This window comes from Octopus sinensis, linkage group LG2 (assembly GCF_006345805.1).
Source record: "Octopus sinensis linkage group LG2, ASM634580v1, whole genome shotgun sequence".
Lineage (NCBI taxonomy): Eukaryota > Metazoa > Mollusca > Cephalopoda > Octopoda > Octopodidae > Octopus > Octopus sinensis.
Window position 1 is genome coordinate 182848837 of NC_042998.1, and position 21294 is coordinate 182870130.

The 21294-nt window shown below is 36.6% G+C and overlaps 1 protein-coding gene across 16 annotated transcripts in view; it reads left to right on the forward strand.

Annotated features, from left to right (window-relative positions):
* LOC115228444 (calcium-activated potassium channel slowpoke) overlaps positions 1 to 21294 on the forward strand; it is a 334128-nt gene that overhangs the window by 1153 nt on the left and 311681 nt on the right. For all 16 annotated transcript variants that reach the window (XR_004997920.1, XM_029799032.2, XM_036500503.1 and 13 more), the window contains exon 1: positions 1 to 795. This exon is cut by the window's left edge. Coding sequence is in view for 15 of the 16 variants with exons in the window: in XM_029799032.2 (XP_029654892.1) it covers positions 436 to 795 (360 nt within the window). In the remaining variant the exon portion in view is untranslated. The remainder of the gene's footprint in view (positions 796 to 21294) is intronic.

A 21294-nucleotide genomic window follows, 5' to 3' on the forward strand; every position in this document is an offset into this window, starting at 1 on the left:
TTCCCGTTTCTCACCACACGAAATACAAACCTTCACGGAGGGGATATGTACACCAATATTTTGATATAAACAATATAACTTAATTCAATTACAATAATATCACCATGCAAACATGAACAAAAACACCACGATAAAACATTTCTTTCTGACTGTTTCGTTCACCAGATAATTGATAAACAAAATAAACGCGTTTCTATTCCATTGCTGGGATGCGAAGAAAAGGTGACATTTCATACATACAGAAAAAAGTGAAGATTAAAAGAAAAATATTATTTTGTTTTTATTCAAGTGTTTTTAAGAAAAGAACAATTTGAAATAAGGACATCCTAATTTCAAATCTCTGCGTGTAAATATATATACATATATATATATGTTGTGAAGGAAAACCAAGCAGCAAGTCCCTCGTTCACCCCAGATACTGCTCTTTTGTATAATATGTCGCTCACTAATTGTTCCGACCTTGGTGATTCAAAAACCAACACCTCCGCCTCTTATGATTACAAATGCGAAGATCGACAATGGAATGTATTTCTTATGTCCAGTTTGATTACCTTCTCATCGGGGTTAGTTGTTATTATTATATGTCGGATAGTTAATTTACTGTGTTGTCGTCACAGAAACAATCCAAATGTCGCGGCGAACAGTAAATCTCTGGCAGCAGCTGGCCAAGGGGCCGCTGCTACTGGACAGAAACCTTTTCTCAGGACATCGGACCCTGAAATCGGGTGGATGACTGAAGCTAAAGATTGGGCGGGTGAATTAATATCCGGACAAACTACAACAGGACGAATCCTGGTAAGTAATTTCCTATTTCAATGTTCATTTATAATCATATTTATCAAAATGCCTACAGAATGCAAATTGATTTTTAAAAAAAGAGGTAAACAATTTTAGTTCAAAGTTTATTTCAGATATTTGAGTAAATATATTAAATGTACAACAAACATGACCTGAGCCGTTGACCAATATATATATATGACAATAAACAATGCAGTTTCCTCATCTTGAACTGGACTTACAATATTAATCTTCTCCTATAGAACTTGTATATAAAATTTTTATATTCGCCTATTCATTTTGTAATGTGTGAGACCAAAACTTTATAATTTATTTCATAAACAAAATGTCTATCAAAGAATATATTGTGATCCATTTGAAGGGAAAACTAATTTTAATATATTCGAACATCTCACTCTATGAAATAAGGAAATCGATTAAAACTGTCAAAATAGTTGCATGTGGAACAAAACATAAACAGTGCATTATGTAACTGCCACTACATCTATATATATATAATATTTAAAACACATCTTGTCAGATACTTGAATTATTAAATGTACAGTATTCGAGCCTAAGTATTTAGTGTTGCATTTGCATATGTCATAAGAAGAGAGGGTCTGTACAGCAAGACGAACCCAAACACCAGAGTAATTATTGTTCGTTTAATAGTAATGAAGATTGCGATTTTTAGTCAATGCGAAACGGGAAATTATGACTTTCGTGTTTTTATTAAAAGATATGTATTGGATAAAGAGGTCTTAATTGTTGTTATAAGTAAACTAATTTGGAAATGTTTTCCTTTCAAAACCGGTAAGCTCCCGGTGAATTAGATCTGCAACCCGGTTTTGATTCTTGGCCATTCCTTTTACAAAAGTAATCCTCTTAAAAAGAAAATGAAAGTACCAAATCCCATTTCACCTTTGTGTGTGGGGTCTTGTGCATATGTGAAAAAGTACACTTATAGGAAACCTTCTAACTTACAATGGTAAAGATAACGAACCCTGTCTCTACCATTAGAAGCATTAATAGAAGGTGATCGTAATTTACGACATCGTAAAACGGCATGTCATCAATACCCATCACTTGCATAGACTCTTGTTTTTTTTTGTTTTTGGTGAGAGGTACGTTAGAAGGGTTTGTGATTTTTTTTTCAAGTTTTTATGTTAGCTGTTAGCTATGCAAAATGCTGTTTTAGTAATAGGACTGTAGGTTCAGTTTTAAATATGGTACTGGTATTTATTTTATAGATCTGCAAGGGTCAAACGACAAAGTTAAATCTAGTGGAACTGGAACTTAGATCCATTATGATCAACACTGCAAAGTGTGGAACCGTCTTTCTTTTATCTAACGATTCTACCTGGTTTTGTATTAATTCGTATATTTTTGTAAAATGAAAGTATTCTGGCATGTTTGTGCCACTATAATGAAAGAACGAAGCTTGTAATAGATTATCATATATAAATATGAACACTTCAAGCTAATGAAAGCCTCCACATGGCCCTTCGACTGCTAGAAACAACAACCAGTTCTCCCACTCTAACATATACAATGTCTGAAAAAAGAACAGACGGACACGGATGGAATGTCTTTTTGATATTAGGTCTACTTGGTTAGGACAGCATAGAGCTAAGTTAAAGAATGGACAATTTTCCCCTCTAGTTGATAAGTTTTAGTAGTTCTTATCACCGCATCTGCAAATTTAATTAAAGAGCGACTAATTTCCTTTTCAATGTATAGAATTCAAGTAAATGAAGTGTCACGTTCCTTGGTTTTGCATTTATATGCAACTGTAAACATTGCACGAAGTTGTTAGAGAAAGCACTTCTAATTGCTTACACTTACAGTATAATAAATCTATGTGTTAAGTCATCATAGCTTCAGAAACACCTTTAAAAGCCCAGACACTCTTTAATGCAATCTTAAATAAGTTTCAGCTTAAGGTAAATGTATATTAATCTGTACTAAACATATTGCTTCAGATTTAATGGTAAGTTAATGGAAAGGCAGTGACATTTAGACCTTTTATTAATGTGTATATGAATGTTTTCTTCTGGGAATCAAAATCAGGTCATGGTTTGCTTATAATTAATACAACCATAATGAAATCTGAAGCACAATGAGTGAGGTTAAGCTGTCGAACTGCTGACCACATGATCAGGAGTTCTAACCTTTACAAGAGCCATCGTGTTGTTCTTCTGGGTAGGGTACATAACTCTATTTGTTCTCGCGAATGAACTGCTAAGATTTTAATGTAAATAACATTAGATATTATATGAACCAACTATCAGAAGGAAAACAGGAACAGATCCACTTACAGGACTCAAACCATGTAGCTATCGCTTAGTGGAAATGAGCTATATTATTAATTATACTACAGAATGACTGCCAATCCACTTCTCCAGGAAGTGGTTGACCAATTTACTTGGGAAAATAAAACTGCACATTTAAAATAACTGAGGAAAAAAATATCTAATTTGTAAAAGAGTTTAAGCAGGTGCCAGTATCAAACAGAATAAATAAAACTGTTATTCTAAAATTCTATCCTTAATTATCAATGTTGTCATCATTTTCTCTTTCAATATCCATAATTAATACTTCCAGTTGCTCAGCATGTTTAGCTACATATTGCTGAGCAAGGCGACTATTCCAAATAAACTGGTTCATGACTTTACTCTTTTACTTGTTTCAGTCATTTGACTGCGGCCATGCTGAAGCACCGCCTTTAATCGAGCAAATCGACCCCAGGACTTATTCTTTGTAAGCCTAGTACTTATTATATCGGTATCTTTTGCCGAACCACTAAGTTACGGGGACATAAGCACACCAGCATTGGTTGTCAAGTGATGTTGGGGGAACAAATGCTGACACACAAACATATACACACACACATACATACATACATATATATATACACATATAGGCTTCTTTCAGTTTCCATCTCCCAAATCCACTCACAAGGCTTTGGTTGGCCCAAGGCTATAGTGGAAGACACTTGCCCAAGGTGTCACGCAGTTGTACTGAACCCAGAACCATGTGGTTGATAAGCAAGCTACTTACCAGACAGCCACTCCTGAAGTTAATTCTCTGTTCAAGTCACTTCCATCGATACTGGCATGAACATCACCTACTCAATCTTTTCCGCTACAAAAACATAGCTTTTTGGGCAGGCCATTTAATACCTTCGTTATCAGTGAAGAATAAGTACCCGAATCAGTAGCATTTTGTATGAAAGATTGGTATCCTATTCCTGAAATGCTTCCCTCATTTACTTAACACTTTGAGATATTCAAAATATCTACATGCTTGACTGTTACATATTTGTTACCATAGTAACTAGTTTAAAATGGAAATACATGTGGCAATCAAGAGCACCCAGATGATGTATAACTAAATACTTTACCCTTTTTGTTACCATATTCTTGTTGACAGACACTTTTTTTTATTTCAATTAATTTTGAAATTTATGAAGAATTTAGTGAAATAACATTTTTATTATTAATCTGGTATTTGGAACATATATTGGTTTCAATCTTTGGCACAAGGCCAGCAAGTTCATGGAAGGGGTTATAATGATTACATTGACCTGTGTTCTACTGATACTTATTTTATTGATCCTGAAAGGATAAAAGGCAAAGTTAAGCTCGGCAGAATTTGAACTCAGAATGTAGAGATGTACAAAATGCCATGAAGCATTTTGCCTGGCAGGCTAATGATTCAGCCAGCTCACTACCTTATTTGGAACATATATTAACAGAAAAGTTTGATGGAAGGTTTTAATTTAGATCACTTTAAAATAGGAAGTTTGTATTATGGGACCTGGACTAGTCTCAGGCAAGTTGATACCAAGAGTTAAAGTGCTTTTTTTTATTAATACCATCATCATCATAATCATCATCATACGTCCGCTTTCCATGCTAGCATGAGTTGGACGATTTGACTGAGTTCTGGCGAACCAGATGGCTGCACCAGGCTCCAATCTGATCTGGCAGAGTTTCTACAGCTGGAAGCCCTTCCTAACGCCAACCAATCTGAGAGTGTAGTGGGTACTTTTACGTGCCACTGGCACGAGGTCAGTCAGGCAGTACTCGCAGCGGCCACACTCAAATGGTGCCTTTTATGTGCCACCTGCACAGGAGTCAGTCCAGTGGCATTGGCAATGACCTCGCTCGAATGTTTTTTTCACGTGCTACCAGCACAAGTGCCAGTATGGCAAAGCAGGTAACGATCACACTCGAATGATGCTTTTTACATGCCACCGGCACGGAGGCCAGCTTGTTGCTCTGACCCCGATCTCACTCGTGTGGTACTCTTAGTGCTCCACTAGCACGGATGCCAGTCATCGAATTTGATTTTGAATGTAGAAAAACTGAACTCATTTTTAGGAAACTAAGGCTAATCTCAACTATGTGTGACTGGTGTTGATTGATGTATTTAACAAATCAACCTAAGTGCCAAATTAAATGAAATCACAGAGGAGTATCTATAGCAATGATATAGCCCTCAAATCATGCCATACCATCTTAAATAAAGAGAGAACATGTCAGATAATGTAAAACTACATACTCTTAAAAAAATAGGACAGACATTGTCTGGGATAGTTTTAATCATATAACACTTTGATGAAGATTAACCTAGAATTAAAACGTTTGCATGTAATTAAATTACACTCCTTTTAGGTAGAATCATTGTGGTATTTGTTCTATATTTTTTATATTTGAACTCAAATCCCACCAAGGTCAAGTTTGCTTTCCATCTCTCTGGAGTTGATAAAATAAAGTACTACTATTAGTCAAAAATTGCATCAGTTTTATTAGCCCTTTTGTTACCAACCTGGCTAAAACCACTTCTAGCTCTGTAGTGCAAATGTCTTGTTTTCATAAGTTCTGAGTTAAAATCTTCCACCAAACCTTAGTCACAATTTTTGTCTCTAACATTAGCTTAATGATAATTAAGTTATTTAATTAAATTCTTTGTTATATTTTAAATAATTGAAAGAAATACAGAACATATTAAAATAAATACAGTAACAAAAGGGTTAAACGTCTTTCCTCAAAATGTGAGATTTTGTGCTTGAGGAAGGAATTAAAATTCCCATATTCCTTCCAGTTCTCATAGACTAGGTGATCGTTCTTTTAATGCTTTATTCACTCTAGTTTTTTTAGAGCCTGTCTGGCTAAGACCATGCTGGAGTACCATCTATTTAGAACGTCATGTTTTACTATAGTTAATGATATTTGGTCTGAAGTCTTTAAGAAATATAGCTGAAGTGGAAAAGTTGGACAAGTGCCTGAAACTCTCCTATTACAAGGATTTAGCAAGGATACAAATAACTTCAGTTGCAACTATCAAACTCAACAATTCCTAGGGAATATGTCTTTGTGTAGTGGTTCAAACTGCTAGAAATAATAGGCAAATCTCCCTCCAATCATATCCTATCTGCTTTTAAAAATGCAACAAAATATAGTCCTGAAAGAAAACTGGATGATCACAATTTGAACACTTTGATCATAGGTTTGCTCAATTAGAGCTGGTCTGAGGCTAAACAACAACTCACTGAAATCTGTCATGAGCCATAGATCTCATTAGGCCAAAGCTTAACCTGGTTTCCATGGTGTATTACAACACTCCCTACCCAACTGATTGGGACATTGGTCAGGTGCAGGGTTAACTTCCCAGCTATTGCTGGTACTCACTGCTAAGTGGACTGGAGCAACTTGTGTTTTGCTGAAGAACACAATATACTGCTTGGTCTGGGAACTGAAACCATGATTATAGGATCAGGAGTGCAATACTCTAACTACTAGTGTCTTTACAACACCAACAACTAATAATAATAATAATAATCCTTTCTACTATAGGCACAAGGAGGAGACTAGTCAATTACATCAACCCCAGTGCTTGATTGGTATTTATTTTATCGATCCCAAAAGGATGAAAGGCAAAGTTGACCACAGTGGAATTTGAACTCTGAATATAAAGATGGATGAAATGTCGGAAAGCATTTTACCAAACATGCTTAAAATTATTATATAAGCTTGCCCCCTTATATAATAATAGAAATAATAATAATAATAATAATAATAATCATCGTTTAACGTCTGTTTTCCATGCTAGCTTGGGTTGGACAGTTCAACTGGGGTCTGGGGAGCTAGTAGGCTGTGCCAGGCCCAGTCTGATCTGGCAGTGTTTCTACAGTTGGATGCTCTTCCTAACACCAACCACTCCGTGAATGTAGTGGGTGCTTTTTATGTGCCACCTGCACAGGTGCCAGACGGAGCTGGCAAACGGCCACGGACGGATGGTGCTTTTTACGTGCCACCGGCACGGAGGCCAGTCGGGGCGGCGCTGGCAACGGCCACGTTCAGATGGTTCTCTTATGTGCCACCGGCACTGGTATCACAGCTACAATTGATGTTGATCGATTTCGATTTTGATTTTAATAATAATAATAATAATAATAATAATAGCTTCAAATTTTGGCACAAGGCCCGCAATTTGGGGAAATGGGCTAAGTTGGTTACCTCGACCGTAGTGCTCAACTAGTACTTATTTTATCAACCCCAAAAAGATAAAAGGCAATGTCAACCTTGGTGGGGGCTTTTACCTTTATTTTGGTGTGTTGTAGCTTGCTGTACACATCCTACCATTTTATAAACATTCTCTAACCTTTTCTGGATTATTTCCTTGTTAAGTTGCAATGTTTATTATTTTGATATTAAAACTCTTCAAATAACTTTAATTTAAAAATTTAAGGAAGAGAATTACAGTAGACAGAACTTAGCATAGATCTTTGAATAAGTTATTTTTCAACTAAATATCCATTGTGATGGCACATAGCCTAACTATTAGAGTGTTGTGCTCACAAATATAAAATCAAAGGGTTAATTCATCCACCAAGAAGGACTGGATGGTTATGATTGAAATACCTTTCATCAGGGCACCAATTTGTAGTAGAGGAGTCGAGAAGAATGGAATTCCTGGTATATTCTTTATGTTTTGTGTTACATGGACAGTTACAGTAGTATAACAATTTTTTTATGAAAAGAGGTTGCTGACATCTTATTCAAACATCCCATACTTCTAGAGAAAGAGACACTGTGCATGGTTTCCAAGGAACCTTTCTCACAGCACAATGTAATTAACAGAGAGAGAGAGAGAAATGAGGGAGGTGGGGAGACTATTTATTGAACCTGGAAGGTAAAGTTTGCCTTTGTAGGACTGCAGGAAGCTAGAATAACACAAGATTCTCTAACAGATGCTCTAACAGCTCTGCCAAGTCACCACTGTTTGATATATTACTGGTATTTAGAAGGTTAAAAAAAGAAAGTAAATACCATATGGTATTATTCTGGTACTCCCTGCCATTTCTCCCACATACTTGTAAGGGAAGGGTAGAGTGAATCGATTTATTAGATTTTTGTTAGAGTAAGGTTTAGAAGACTTGGTTGCTATTTCTAGCAAATTAACCAATGATATAGATACTCACTTGTTGGCTTTTGGTATGTATTTTACTAAACATGGAGGTATGAAAGATAAGTTAACTGTAGAATTAGTTCAATATTCTGCCATTTCTTCTATCTAGCCTAATAATTCTTTCTAACACAGGTGCAAGGCCAGAAATTTGTTGGGTGGGGTGGGGTGAGAAGTGTTTAGCTGATTACATCAACCCCAAAACATACTTGACTAATATTTTATTTTACTGATTCCGGAAGAATAAAAGGCTTGGCAACATTTAAACTCAGAATGTAAAATGCCAGACCAAATACTGCTAAGCATTCTTTCCATTGCTCTAATGATTCTGTCAATCCACCACCCTTCACCTAACCTTATATTATGGTTGGTTAGTTTATTTAAAACCATGATAAATATGGTTGGTCAATAGCTAAACATTAATAATGCATAGTCATAAAATTCTTAGATAAAAGGTTATAATAATTTACTAACAAGATGATACTGAAGCTGATTAAATTTACCCTGCTCTCTTACTTCAGCTTTTCAAAACCAATGTGTGAGTTTTTATGTGGTCAATCCACCCAATAGATTAGCAATTGAATCTTCTTCCTAGTCTCTCATTTTAAAATAGATAGATAAAAAGGTCAGATTGGATAATGTAACCATAGATATACAAAAAAAATGGGATGATTGGGCTGACTTGCAGCTAAACACTAACAACTAAACTCCATTCTAGTCACTGTATTACTGTATCAATCAGACTATCAGATGTTTTTATACACCCTTGGTCATGATATGCTTCCAGTTTTTCTTGATTGCACCATTTTTGTCAATCTTGGCTGTAAATGTATAACTAAATCATCTTCCTATCATCATATTGGCCTTCTGAGTGGTCCTTTCTGATCTCTTGGGTACCACTCGACAACTGCACAGATTCACATGTTGACCATGAATCTTGTGACATGTCTGGTTTGGCAGAACTTGTGCTTTTGTTATTCTGAAATCGCATCATCCACTCTATGCCATTCTCAAATTATCTCATTTTTGGATATTCTTTTGGATATACAGCTGTATTTTTTTTTTTATATAAAAGATTTTTCGATATACAGCTTAGAGCTTTATAGAATGAGTAAAAGAATACAATTTGCCTCTGTGCATCACTTTTGTTATTTTAGCAAGAAGCTTTAAATTAGACAGTGCAAAAAGTATCTTCAACATTTTACCACCTTTCTTAGAAATTAATGTAAAATCACCAATTCCATTCAGCCATTCTTTGATCTACTACTGGATGACAACTCAGCATATCATTATTAGTTTGTTGTAGGACTATCAGTCCATGTTGGTCAATTGCAGGTTCCATGAGTGAGTGATTACCTTAGATATAATATTTAGCCAGGTTAAAGTATAGCTGTCTCTTGCAAGTAAGTATGACTTGGTAACATGTGCCATCATCATCATCATCATCAAAGTCCGCTTTCCATGCTAGCATGGGTTGGATGGTTCAACTGGGGTCTGGGAAGCGAGGAGGCTGCACCAGGCTCCAATCTGATTTGGCAGTGTTTCTACAGCTGGATGCCCTTCCTAATGCCAACCACTCCGTGAGTGTAGTGGGTGCTTTTTACGTGCCACTGGCACAGGTGCCAGGGGAGGCTGGCAACGGCCACGATCGGTTGGTGCTTTTTTACGTGCCACCAGCACAGAGGCCAGTCGAGGCGGTACTGGCAACGCCCATGTTTAGATGGATCTTTTTACGTGCCACTGGCACAGGTACCAGGGGAGGCTGGCAACGATCACGATCGGTTGGTGCTTTTTAGGTGCCACCGGCACAGGTATCACAACTACAATTTCCATTTGATTTTTATTTTCATGTTGATGTACTTAACTCAGTAGGTCTCCTCAAGCACAGCAGGTCGCCCTACGATCCAAGGTAAGCACAGCAGGCTGTCCTGTGATCCAGGGTACTTTGGATGGGCTGGGGCTTCTATGTGAAGCTGTTGCAGGAAACAGCCATGAACTCACGTTATTTGCTAGTGCAGGAAAATAATGAAGAATTTAGCAAAATAATTAATGTAGGCACAGGCATGGCTGTGTGGTATGAAGCTTGCTTCCAAACCACATGGTTTCAGATTTAGTGCCATTGCATGGCACCTTGAGCAAGTGTCTTCTACTATTGCCTTGGGCTGACCAAAGCCTTGAGAGTGAATTTGGAAGATGGAAACTGAAAGAAGCCCATCATATATATATATATATGTGTGTGTGTCTTTGTCTCCCGATCACTGCTTGACAACCTCTGTTGGTTGTTTGTGTCCCTGTAACATGATAGTTCAGCAAAATAGCCTAATAGAGTAAGTGTCAAGCTTAAAACATAAGTACCAAGGTCAATTAATTCGACTAAAATATTCAAAGTGATACCCCAGCATGGCCGCAGTCTAATGACTGAAATCAGTAAAAAAAAAAAAATAAAAGAATAACAGAATGTTAAGCTGAAGTTTGAAACATAAATTAGCACAAAATTTAGATGGAAGGTTTTTAACTGTAGATGACTCTATAATAGGAAATTTGTATCATAAATCCAGTATCAGCCACCAACAAATTGATATGGAAAGGGTTAAAATCCTTCAAAGTAATTGATTAGAAGACCGAGGCTGGTGTTTGAGCAAAGGGTCTAAGAGGCAGTATCAAGTAGAATGACAGGATAAGTAGTGTCAGATACATCACTTGGGTTTATGTAGGACTTGCTTAAAATCCGCCCTCTGTGCGGACTTATAGGCTAGCTCATGCAATTCGAAACTAAAGAGAGCAATAATAGTTAAGCATTTATTGGTACCCTACCAATGTGGTATTGCCTTACCTATATAGTATTACTTTAAACTCAGTTTAGATTTTTTAAAAACTTGTAAGTTCACATTTTTGGAGTTCTTTTAAAATTTGAATTTTCAACAGTTTGCATATAACAAATCCTCATCCCAACCTGATCCTAATGCTAGATGTTCAAGAACCAAGAACCAAATTAAGGGCAGATTTTCAATCCCAGGATCATCTTGATTCCAAAAAGGTATATGTCTATGTAGAGCAAATGTAAACCGAGATACAGGGGTCTTGGACAGACAGACAGACAGACAGACAAACAGAATTTCATGTTTATTATTATATATTTCTTTACTGCCCAGAAGGGGCTAAACATAGAGGGGACAAACAAGGACAGACGAAGGAATTGAGTCGATTATATCGACCCCAGTGCGAAACTGGTACTTTATTTATCAACTCCGAAAGGATGAAAGGCAGAGTTGACCTCGGCGGAATTTGAACTCAGAACATAACGACAGACGAAATACCGCTAAGCATTTCGCCCGGCGCGCTAACGTGTCTGCCAGCTCGCCGCCTTGGATCCATGTTTATTATTATAGAAGGTAGAACAGAGTTGAGTAATTCATAGGTTGAAAGACAATATTACTCACTAAGAGCACAGGTTTGTACCCACTTCTAAAGTGCTGGTGAGTGAAATCTGGCTTATCAGGTGGATAACAATTTTAAATGCTGTCCTGAATGCGTGTGTGTTAGGATAAACTTGTGTTAAGAATTGTTGAATAGCTCCAGTTACCTATTTTGTTTGATCAAATACTTAGGAACAACTGAAAAGCTCACCACCATAAATATGCTGATATACTCTCTTTACTCTTTTACTTGTTTCAGTCATTTGACTGTGGCCATGCTGGAGCACCACCTTTAGTCGAGCAAATCGACCCCAAGACTTATTCTTTGTAAGCCCAGTACTTATTCTCTCGGTCTCCTTTGCCGAACTGCTAAGTTACGGTGACGTAAACACACCAGCATCGGTTGTCAAGCGACGTTGGGGGGGGAGGACAAACACAGACACACAAACATATACACACACATACATACAACAGGCTTCTTTCAGTTATCGTCTACTAAATCCGCCCACAAGGCTTTGGTTGATCCGAGGCTATAGTAGAAGACACTTGCCCAAGGTGCCATGCAGTGGGACTGAACCCGGAACCATGTGGTTAGTAAACAAACTACTTACCAGACAGCCACTCTTGCGCCTATATAAGTTGTAATGTTTTTAATTTTTTGACTGGCTTTGACAGAGATGGAAAGAGACAGCTTTAGAGCTTTTTAGGTCCCCCCATGGTTTGAAGAAAGAAGGAGGAGGAAATTATCCCCAAACTAAAGATCTGGCCTGCATGTTTTACATGTAGTAGCTTCAGCTAAAGGCACTTGGGTTGAACTTTGCTGTTATATCTGAGACTATGCACATTTTGTTTATGTTATCCTTATTACAGGGCTTCTGAGACTGGTGAGGGGAAAATGACACAAATCTTGAATCTTAGATTTGTCTTCGGAGTAAACACTTCCATTACAAGGATTAACTTCGAAAGAGTGCCTATTCTGCTATGAGAACCAAGTGTGGTCTTAAATCAAGTGAAAGATTAAATTCCCTGACCCAACAATATGTGCCATCTATCCAGTAGGCTTCTGTACTGTTTCTGTATGTATTGAATTTCATTCACAGAGCTCAAAGCTTAGGTTCACCCAAGATTATGGTAGAAGACATCCGAGGTACAGTACAGTAAGATAAACCTAAAGCCATGCAATTTCAAAATAAAGTTCTTAATGTATGGACATGTCTGTGCCCTATTTTACTGGGAGTTGAGATTCATTTGATTGATAGATTCCTTTATTTGGTAATAGTTAGGCATCATAGTTAAGATTACTCCTTAAAGTAATAATGGGAGAATTGTTTCCTATTGGTAAATAGATCACAGGGAAGTGATTGGAGGAAATCAACTGCCATAAACCAGTTTAATGCGCAATTTGAGTAAAGCTGAGTGTAAATGATTTTAAAAATAACTACTGTTTTGAACTCATCTTCATCTATTTTTATTGAATATTCCTCTGTCCGCACCCACTTCTGCTCACCTTTTACCTTGAGGTGCCACCTGGACACCTCAGTACCACCATTTATCTCTTATCAACTACTGTTGATATATTCTCTCTCTTTCCTCTAAATATGAGTAGTCATATAGCTCCTCTTCAAGAAACAGCTCTGCTCTATCTCCTTCTCTCATACCTTAGCTTTCATCCACCATCATAAAGTCCTACCGACCCCTGAGATTCCAGTCTTGTGAACTGCATGGTGACCTCACTAATGCTAGTGACATGAAAGAAAAACACCCAATACATATTGTAAAGTGGTTGGTGTTAGGAAGGGCATTCAGTTCTAAAAATCATGACAAAGCAGACACTGGATCTTGATGCAGTCCTTGGATCCATTAGATCCTATCAAACCATCCAGCCTATGCCAGCATGGAACATGGACATCAAATGATGATTGTAATTCATTTTCATCAATTTTTATTCAATAAATTCTTTAATCCTATTTGCAATCCTTGCTGTAACATACCACCCATTAAACCCTATTGTTACCACCTCAACTATTATTTGTCAACTCATCTACTTTGGCTTCTGGTTCCAACTACTTCTAACCCAGCTATGATTTTCCATCCCAGTTACTATCTGCTATTTATCAACTTTCGGAAACATTTTTTTCACACTAAGAGTTGCTGAAGCATGGAACAAACTGCTGGCATCAGTTGTTCGTTGTCAGAGCACTGCATTCTTCAAAACCTCCATGCTTCCTGAGATTCACCAACACTACACCTGATTTTTTTCCCTCCATACACACGCACGCATGCATCTAACTCATACACTGTTCACCTTCCAGACATTTGTACATTACTGCATATGCTTTATATGCACTTTTGACAAGTTGTAGTGCACCTGAGCACTGTATACAATAATTTCCCTATCATCATCATCATCATCATCATCATCATTATTATTATTATTTTTATTATTATTATAAAGATGACATGGTCATGGTTTGAATACTTTTTGAATATAAGTTTGCTCAATTAGGGCTAACCAGAGACTAAACAACAACAATATACTACTACTACTAAAACTACTAATATTGTTACAGCCACCATAATAGCCAAATCCATTACAACTATTACTCTTTTATACTATTATTATGACCATCACTACTGCCACAGCTACCATCTTCATCATTTTTATTACTGCTAATTTTATTGCCACAACCAACACTACTACTACTACCACCACCACTACTATTTTTGCTATTACTTCAGCTACTCCAACCCCAACACCTAATACCACTGTTTCTACAATAAAGGTTAATACTTTCTGCTCAATCCTAGTAGAATAAACAGAGATATCTATATATTAATGAAAATCTCACATCCAGAGAGATATAGCAAGTAATTTTAATATAGTTGAATGGCTTTTCATCCTTAAAGCAAATACTGTTTTCATTAAAAATAACCTCTTTTAATGTATCTTCTTTATTGTAACCTGTTGTAATGTCCATCTGACACAACGCATCACTTTATATGAATGATATATTTACTAACATATCCGAAGACCCGGCAAGACTAGTCAGGCCATAACCCGTGGCCCCTACCTGGGACGTAGTCAGTCCACCTGTGCATACCTTCCTTCTTGTGACACTTGTGAAGACCTGTTGAGGCAAGTGAAAATCAAATCAAATCAAAACAAACCAAAATAGATGAACATCAATGGAATTTGTATCTTTGTGGTACCAGTGCCGGTGGCACACAAGAAAATCATCCGAAAGTGGCCGTAGCCAGTACCGCATAGACTGGCCTCCGTGCTTTGGGGACGTAACAAACACCATCCGATTGTGGCCGTCCGCCAGCCTCATCTGGCACCTGTGTCGGTGGTGGCACATAAAAACACCATCCGAGCGTGGCCGTCTGCCAGCCTCGTCTGGCACCTGTGTCGGTGGCACATAAAAACACCATCCGAGCGTGGCCGTTCGCCAGCCTCGTCTGGCACCTGTGTCGGTGGCACATAAAATCACCCACTACACTCTCGGAGTGGTTGGCGTTAGGAAGAGCATCCAGCTGTAGAAACACTGCCAGATCTGACTGGCCTGGTGCAGCCTTCGGGCTCCCCAGACCCCAGTTGAACCGTCCAACCCATGCTAGCATGGAAAACGGACGCTAAATGATGATGATGATGATGATGATGATACGCTTGCATTAAATTCAATTAATTATTTATGATTAGATTACCATAGAGATAAAGACAAAATTTACAAAAAGGTATTGTTTTCTTGTAAAAGGAAATGATTATGGGTATTAGAATTAATCTGGGTGGTAAATTTAATCCATTGTTGGTTTAACACAACAATGTGGTTTTGGGTACCTTCAGTTAAGTTCACTCTGTTGCAAGCTTTCAGGAACCAATTCTCCCTTCCTCCTACTAGTCTTGGAGGCCCTGAAAAGAAAAAGAGTTATGATCACTGCCCTTTTCTCCAAGGCCAAATAGTAAAAAACAAAATTTACTATTATTTTTTATGACTAGATTTTGCACCACCTAGAAATAAACCAAAATTTGAGGCTCTTAAATCATTCCAGGGTTCTGATAAGAATAATAGTTTGAACAACAAACAGTGGCTCAGATCAGATTCCTGGAAGTAAACAGTGTAAAGATTGTTTCATACTTAGCTCTGTAGTTGTACAGAAAATACCTCCTAATAGTTATCTCAAAAATTATTCTGTAATAGGCACTTCGTGATTTACTTTCACTTAACATTACTAAACTGCTGATTATACAAACTCAAAGAAACAAACTCACAATAAGACTAAAATGACCAAAGTTAAATTTTTAAACTTATTATTCTTTTGGATAACAATTCCATGTTTACCATGCATGTTCCAAATAACCTAGATTGCATTACAAATTTACAAATACTAGATTTCATTTCCATATTAGAAAATACTTCAGTCCTGAACAGCTGTCCACGTCATGAAAAATACAACTATACTGTATTGTGGATTTAATCAAACAGCTGGTATGGGACACCCCATTGCATGCTTATATTCTAAACTGCATCTAAAAATAGGTCATTTGCTTGACAGACAATTCTTTATTTGTAAACATTGTGCTGTTAGCTAGTATGTCACCAGGAGAGTCATGAAATCACATGTTGCTTATTCTAGGTTGTAACTGCCATCTCTTTTTACACCTCTTAGGTGAGATACAGTTCTTCAACTATAATAATAATAATAATAATATAATAATAATAATAATGAAATTATTGTATACAGTGCTCAGGTGCACCACAACTTGTCAAAAGTGCGTATAAAGCATATGCAGTAATGTACAAATGTCTGGAAAGCGAGCAGTGTATAAGTCAGATACATGCTTGCGTATGTATGGAGGGGAGAAAATCAGGTGTAGTGTTGGCGAATCTCAGGAAGCATGGAAGTTTTGAAGGATGCAGTGCTCCGACAACTAACAACTGATGCCGGCAGTTTGTTCCATGCTTCAGCAACTCTCAGCATGAAAAAATGTTTCCGAAAGTCATGGGAGCTGTGCTGTTTTCTGACTTTGTAAATATGCCCACGGGTGTTAGACGGGTGGAGTTTGAAAAGGTGCTCAGAGTTATAGTGAAGGTAATTCATGTAAGAGTATGGGAACTCTGAATAAAAACGTTATGACATGAAAGCAAACTGTATAAAGATGTGTAGGAGAAACGGTCTTTTATGACATAATGACAGCTATGTAACTAAAAGAGCAGCCATTCTGGACATAAACTGCGTTACTTAACATATGACATTTAGAATTGCTTTAAGTATAATGTGCTAACTATAGTAGTTTAGTTTGTGAATGTGATTTCAGTTCCTGGGTCTTTCAAACAATACCATATTTGATGGTATATAAGATAACTTTCTTTCCTCAAAAAAAAAAAATCCTTCATAAAACCAGCCCAGACCTTAAATGTGAAGTTGGGCCTCCCAGAAGTTAATTTTGTCTAAAACCGTTTTTTTAATCTGAATATATACTGTTGTGATTGGGGTCCATCTAATATGCCTGTGCAACTTTTATGCCATCAAAAATGGTATATACTCTGGTTCAAGCTGAATGAGTAACATCACAAATTGACCGTAGAATAAGAAGAATCTACTCTGTTGATTTAATGAAGGGTTTGGCTTGATATTCTGAGAAGATCACCAAATATGACAAGCACTTGAAAAAGGCTAGGTATACTATCTTATTTGTAGATACCCTCAATAGCATGCTAATTATGAGTTATAAGTATGTACCAAGATGAAGATATAGAGCTTCTGGTGGATGCTGTCTGAGGACTTAATGTTTGTATTCTACATCTAGTTATTTTTTTTTTTTGTTTTAGTCATCACAACTAAGGCTATGATGGAGTGTATAAAAATAGTATATAATCAAGTGATAAAATAAGAAATAATTGTTGATTAGAAGTTTTGTTACTGATTTAAGATTTAATACTTATTTCATTACTGCTTTCAAGAATAGGTATTTAAAATTAAACCAGCAACAAGGCTTTCAGTTTATAGCTATTTGTTATTTTATCACTCTGCTAAACATTGTTATCATGTGTTCATCCAAATACCCATTTATACATCCATTTATTTACCTCTTATCATCATTTGCTGTTTCTATACTCATCACTTAGATTTCACATAACTGCACCTATCCACTACCCATAGTTTAAAAGTGTCAGATCTCTCAAGATTGTTAAGAGCATCAGATTTCGTACAATGGTTATTCAGAGATATCCAAGGATGGAAGAATAGCATTAAAAATTTGAGGTGCAGTTGTTTAAAAGTAATCTTGAGAGTTATAAATCACATAGATGAAATTACAAAGGATAGAAATATACCTACATTAAGGATGGGAACAGACATAAATTATGATGACGAACATTGTGAAGAATACTTTGAGAATTTCACTCCTGTTATAGAAGATGCCTGACCATAGTTCAGGAAAGGCTGGTTTAACATCAGTTTACTAAATAGTTTTGGGGTACATCAGTGTTTTTCAAGGTGGGGAAAGGGGAATGCCTATATATAGGTAGAACATTGAACTTCAGAAGGGAGTCTGGGATTAATAACTACAATAAAGTCTTAAAATTTCTAAAGAGTATACAGGTGAAATAAACATCAGACATGTTTCTGTTCGCTACATAGAAACTGCAGAAACTACTTAAAATCACGATGTTCGTAACTGTTCCGTATCTTCACCTGAGTGGAGCAGTGATGGCTGAATTAGATTTTGTCTACAGAAGGATTCCATCTGTGGTCACTTGTTAACCACAATCACATGAAACTAGTCTATATACTTTGTTCATTCATGATAGAGTGCTTTTCTTAATGTATATATGTATATATATATATTATATATATATAATATCTGTATGTATATATATATATATATCTGTATGTATATATATATATATATCTGTATGTATATATATATATATATATTCTGTATGTATATATATATATATATCTGTATGTATATATATATATATATATATATATATATATATATATATATATATCTGTATGTATTATATATATATATATATATATATATATATATATATATATATATATATATATATATATATATATATTACGGAGATGTACTTGCATAGCAAGTGATTTGATCTGAGATCGTGTGCTGAAACGAAAGCAATTGCAGCGTGGAAGGTGTTTGTAAGCCATTTAAGAAACACACAAAAGCCATTCGATTCACTTCAACATTTAAGTTTAATTTGTCAAAATATTTTCGTTGCTTTAAGACCGCGACCTGTTCACTGACAAAAATCCGTTCTGTCTGTGTGTGTGTGTGTCTTCTAGGTTCTCGGGCATCCTCCATCCAATTGCACTCAAATTTGATATGTAGATACCGATGGTATCAGGGCATGTATAAGTCTTGAAAAAATACAAAAATCGATTCCAGGTGAGAATGCAATCGAAAAAGCCGTGGGAACGTGCATTTGTACACACAAGTACATCAGCTGTTGCGATCGATACTATGCGTACACGAGAAAAATGCACGTGTAGTTTGCACAAAAAAAGCTGGCTGGCTTGAAATAATGCCACAAAATGCAGTATATTTAAGAGACCAAAAAAGAGATATTTTCTTCAAACTTGGCTCCTAGGGGCATCCTGTCTTGAATTCCTCTGTTCTTTCCTGGAGAACTAAGATAAATAGGAGGGGGCTGAGAACTGAACCTTGGTGGACTCCTACCTTTACCTGGAATTCTTCACTGTACTTGCTGCCAACCCTCACCTTACTGACAGTCCCTGTGGAACACCTCCAAGACATCCACCTCGCCAATGACATCCCCAGTCTCATGCCATTTCCGCTCTACTGGTCACTTTTTGCAATACCTGTCCATGTTCGGATTGTCCTTGCACAGAGGCCATCTGGACTCCCATTTGCGCCGTGAACTGGGACTAATCTTCTCTCTTCGCTCCTTTGTGCCACATGGGCTCAACTCTCTTCCCTTCTTCATCTGACCTCCTCCCCTTGCCTCTTTCCCCCTCCCACCCACCGCCTCTCTTGCTCCAACTCCTTCTCTTCATCCCTACTTTCTTTCTCTCTTACTCTCTATCATACCCACCTTCCCCTTCTCCCTTCACTGTCAACCCTCCCCCATAAGCCCCCCTACACATTCCTACCCACCTTCCTTATCCTTCCAATCCCACCCCATCCCATCACTTACACCCTCTAACCCCACTCTTTGCCTACCCACATACCCCACCTCTACCCCCAACCCTCAGCCTAACCCACACCCCACCCATACTTTCCCCATTCTCACCTCCCCCAACTCCCAACACCATCACACCACGCCACATTACACCATACCACACAACACATCACGTCACAACACATCACCACACACACACTAGCACTGACCAATTCCCATCCCCACATTTTCACACCTACACATACACACACGCACATGTCAAGATCACCAGCCCTCTTTCACACGCACATACGTTCTCTCTTACACACACACACACCTTCGTTTTGGGATCACTACTACTTTGTTATCTCTCCTACTTACTTCTTAGCTCTCTTGTGTGACCCTTCTGTCCAGCATTCACCATGATAGATTGGTAGCCACTACACACATTTTTATTCTCTCCTTGTTTCTTTCTGTGTTCCTTTCTGTGGAAGAGCGTAGGCTCGAAACGTTAAAGAATTTTTCACTTCTCGAGCATTAAACTAATACATCTGTTTATTTTCTACACCACCTGTCTTTGTCTTTTGTTTTTTTCGAAAATCCTCCCTCTCTCTCTCTCTCTCTCTCTCTCTATATATATATATATATATATATATATATATATATATATATATATATATATATACACATATATACATGTATATATATATATATATATATATAATATATATCTATATAGCTATATAGACACATATATACATGTATATATATATATATATATAATATATATATATATATATATATATATATATATATATACACATATATACATGTATATATCTATATAATATAAATAAATATATATATACAGATATATATACATAAGTTAATCCAAACAAGAAAGCACAAAAAATCACAACAACGTGAGGACGTGGAACAATATAGTATTATTGGACGCTCAGGAAAGAAGGAAGGAGGAGGGTTAACGTTTCGAGTGGAGCTCTTCATCAGAAACATAGGAGAAGGAAAGATTCAGCGACGAGAAGACAGAGGAAAAAAATCGCCAATGGTACACACGGAAAAACCCATAGCGCGGTATTATAATATATATATATATATATATACACATATATGCATAAATATACCACACAATATATATATATATATATATATATATAAATATTATTTGAGACAAAACACTATTTTGCAAAACAAACAAGGAAAGACTTAATCAATACATAAAATTTAATAATAGGACTATTTATTAAATTTTAGTATTGAATAAGTCTTTCCTTGTTTGTTTTGGCAAATAGTGGTTTTGTCTCAAATAATATTTTATAATTTTACTATAAAATTGGATTAATCCTAAATCTGATTTTTTTTCCCTGTAAATTTGGATATTCCCTAATATTATTATATATATATATATATATATATATAATACATGTGTGTGTATATATAGTGTGTTATATACA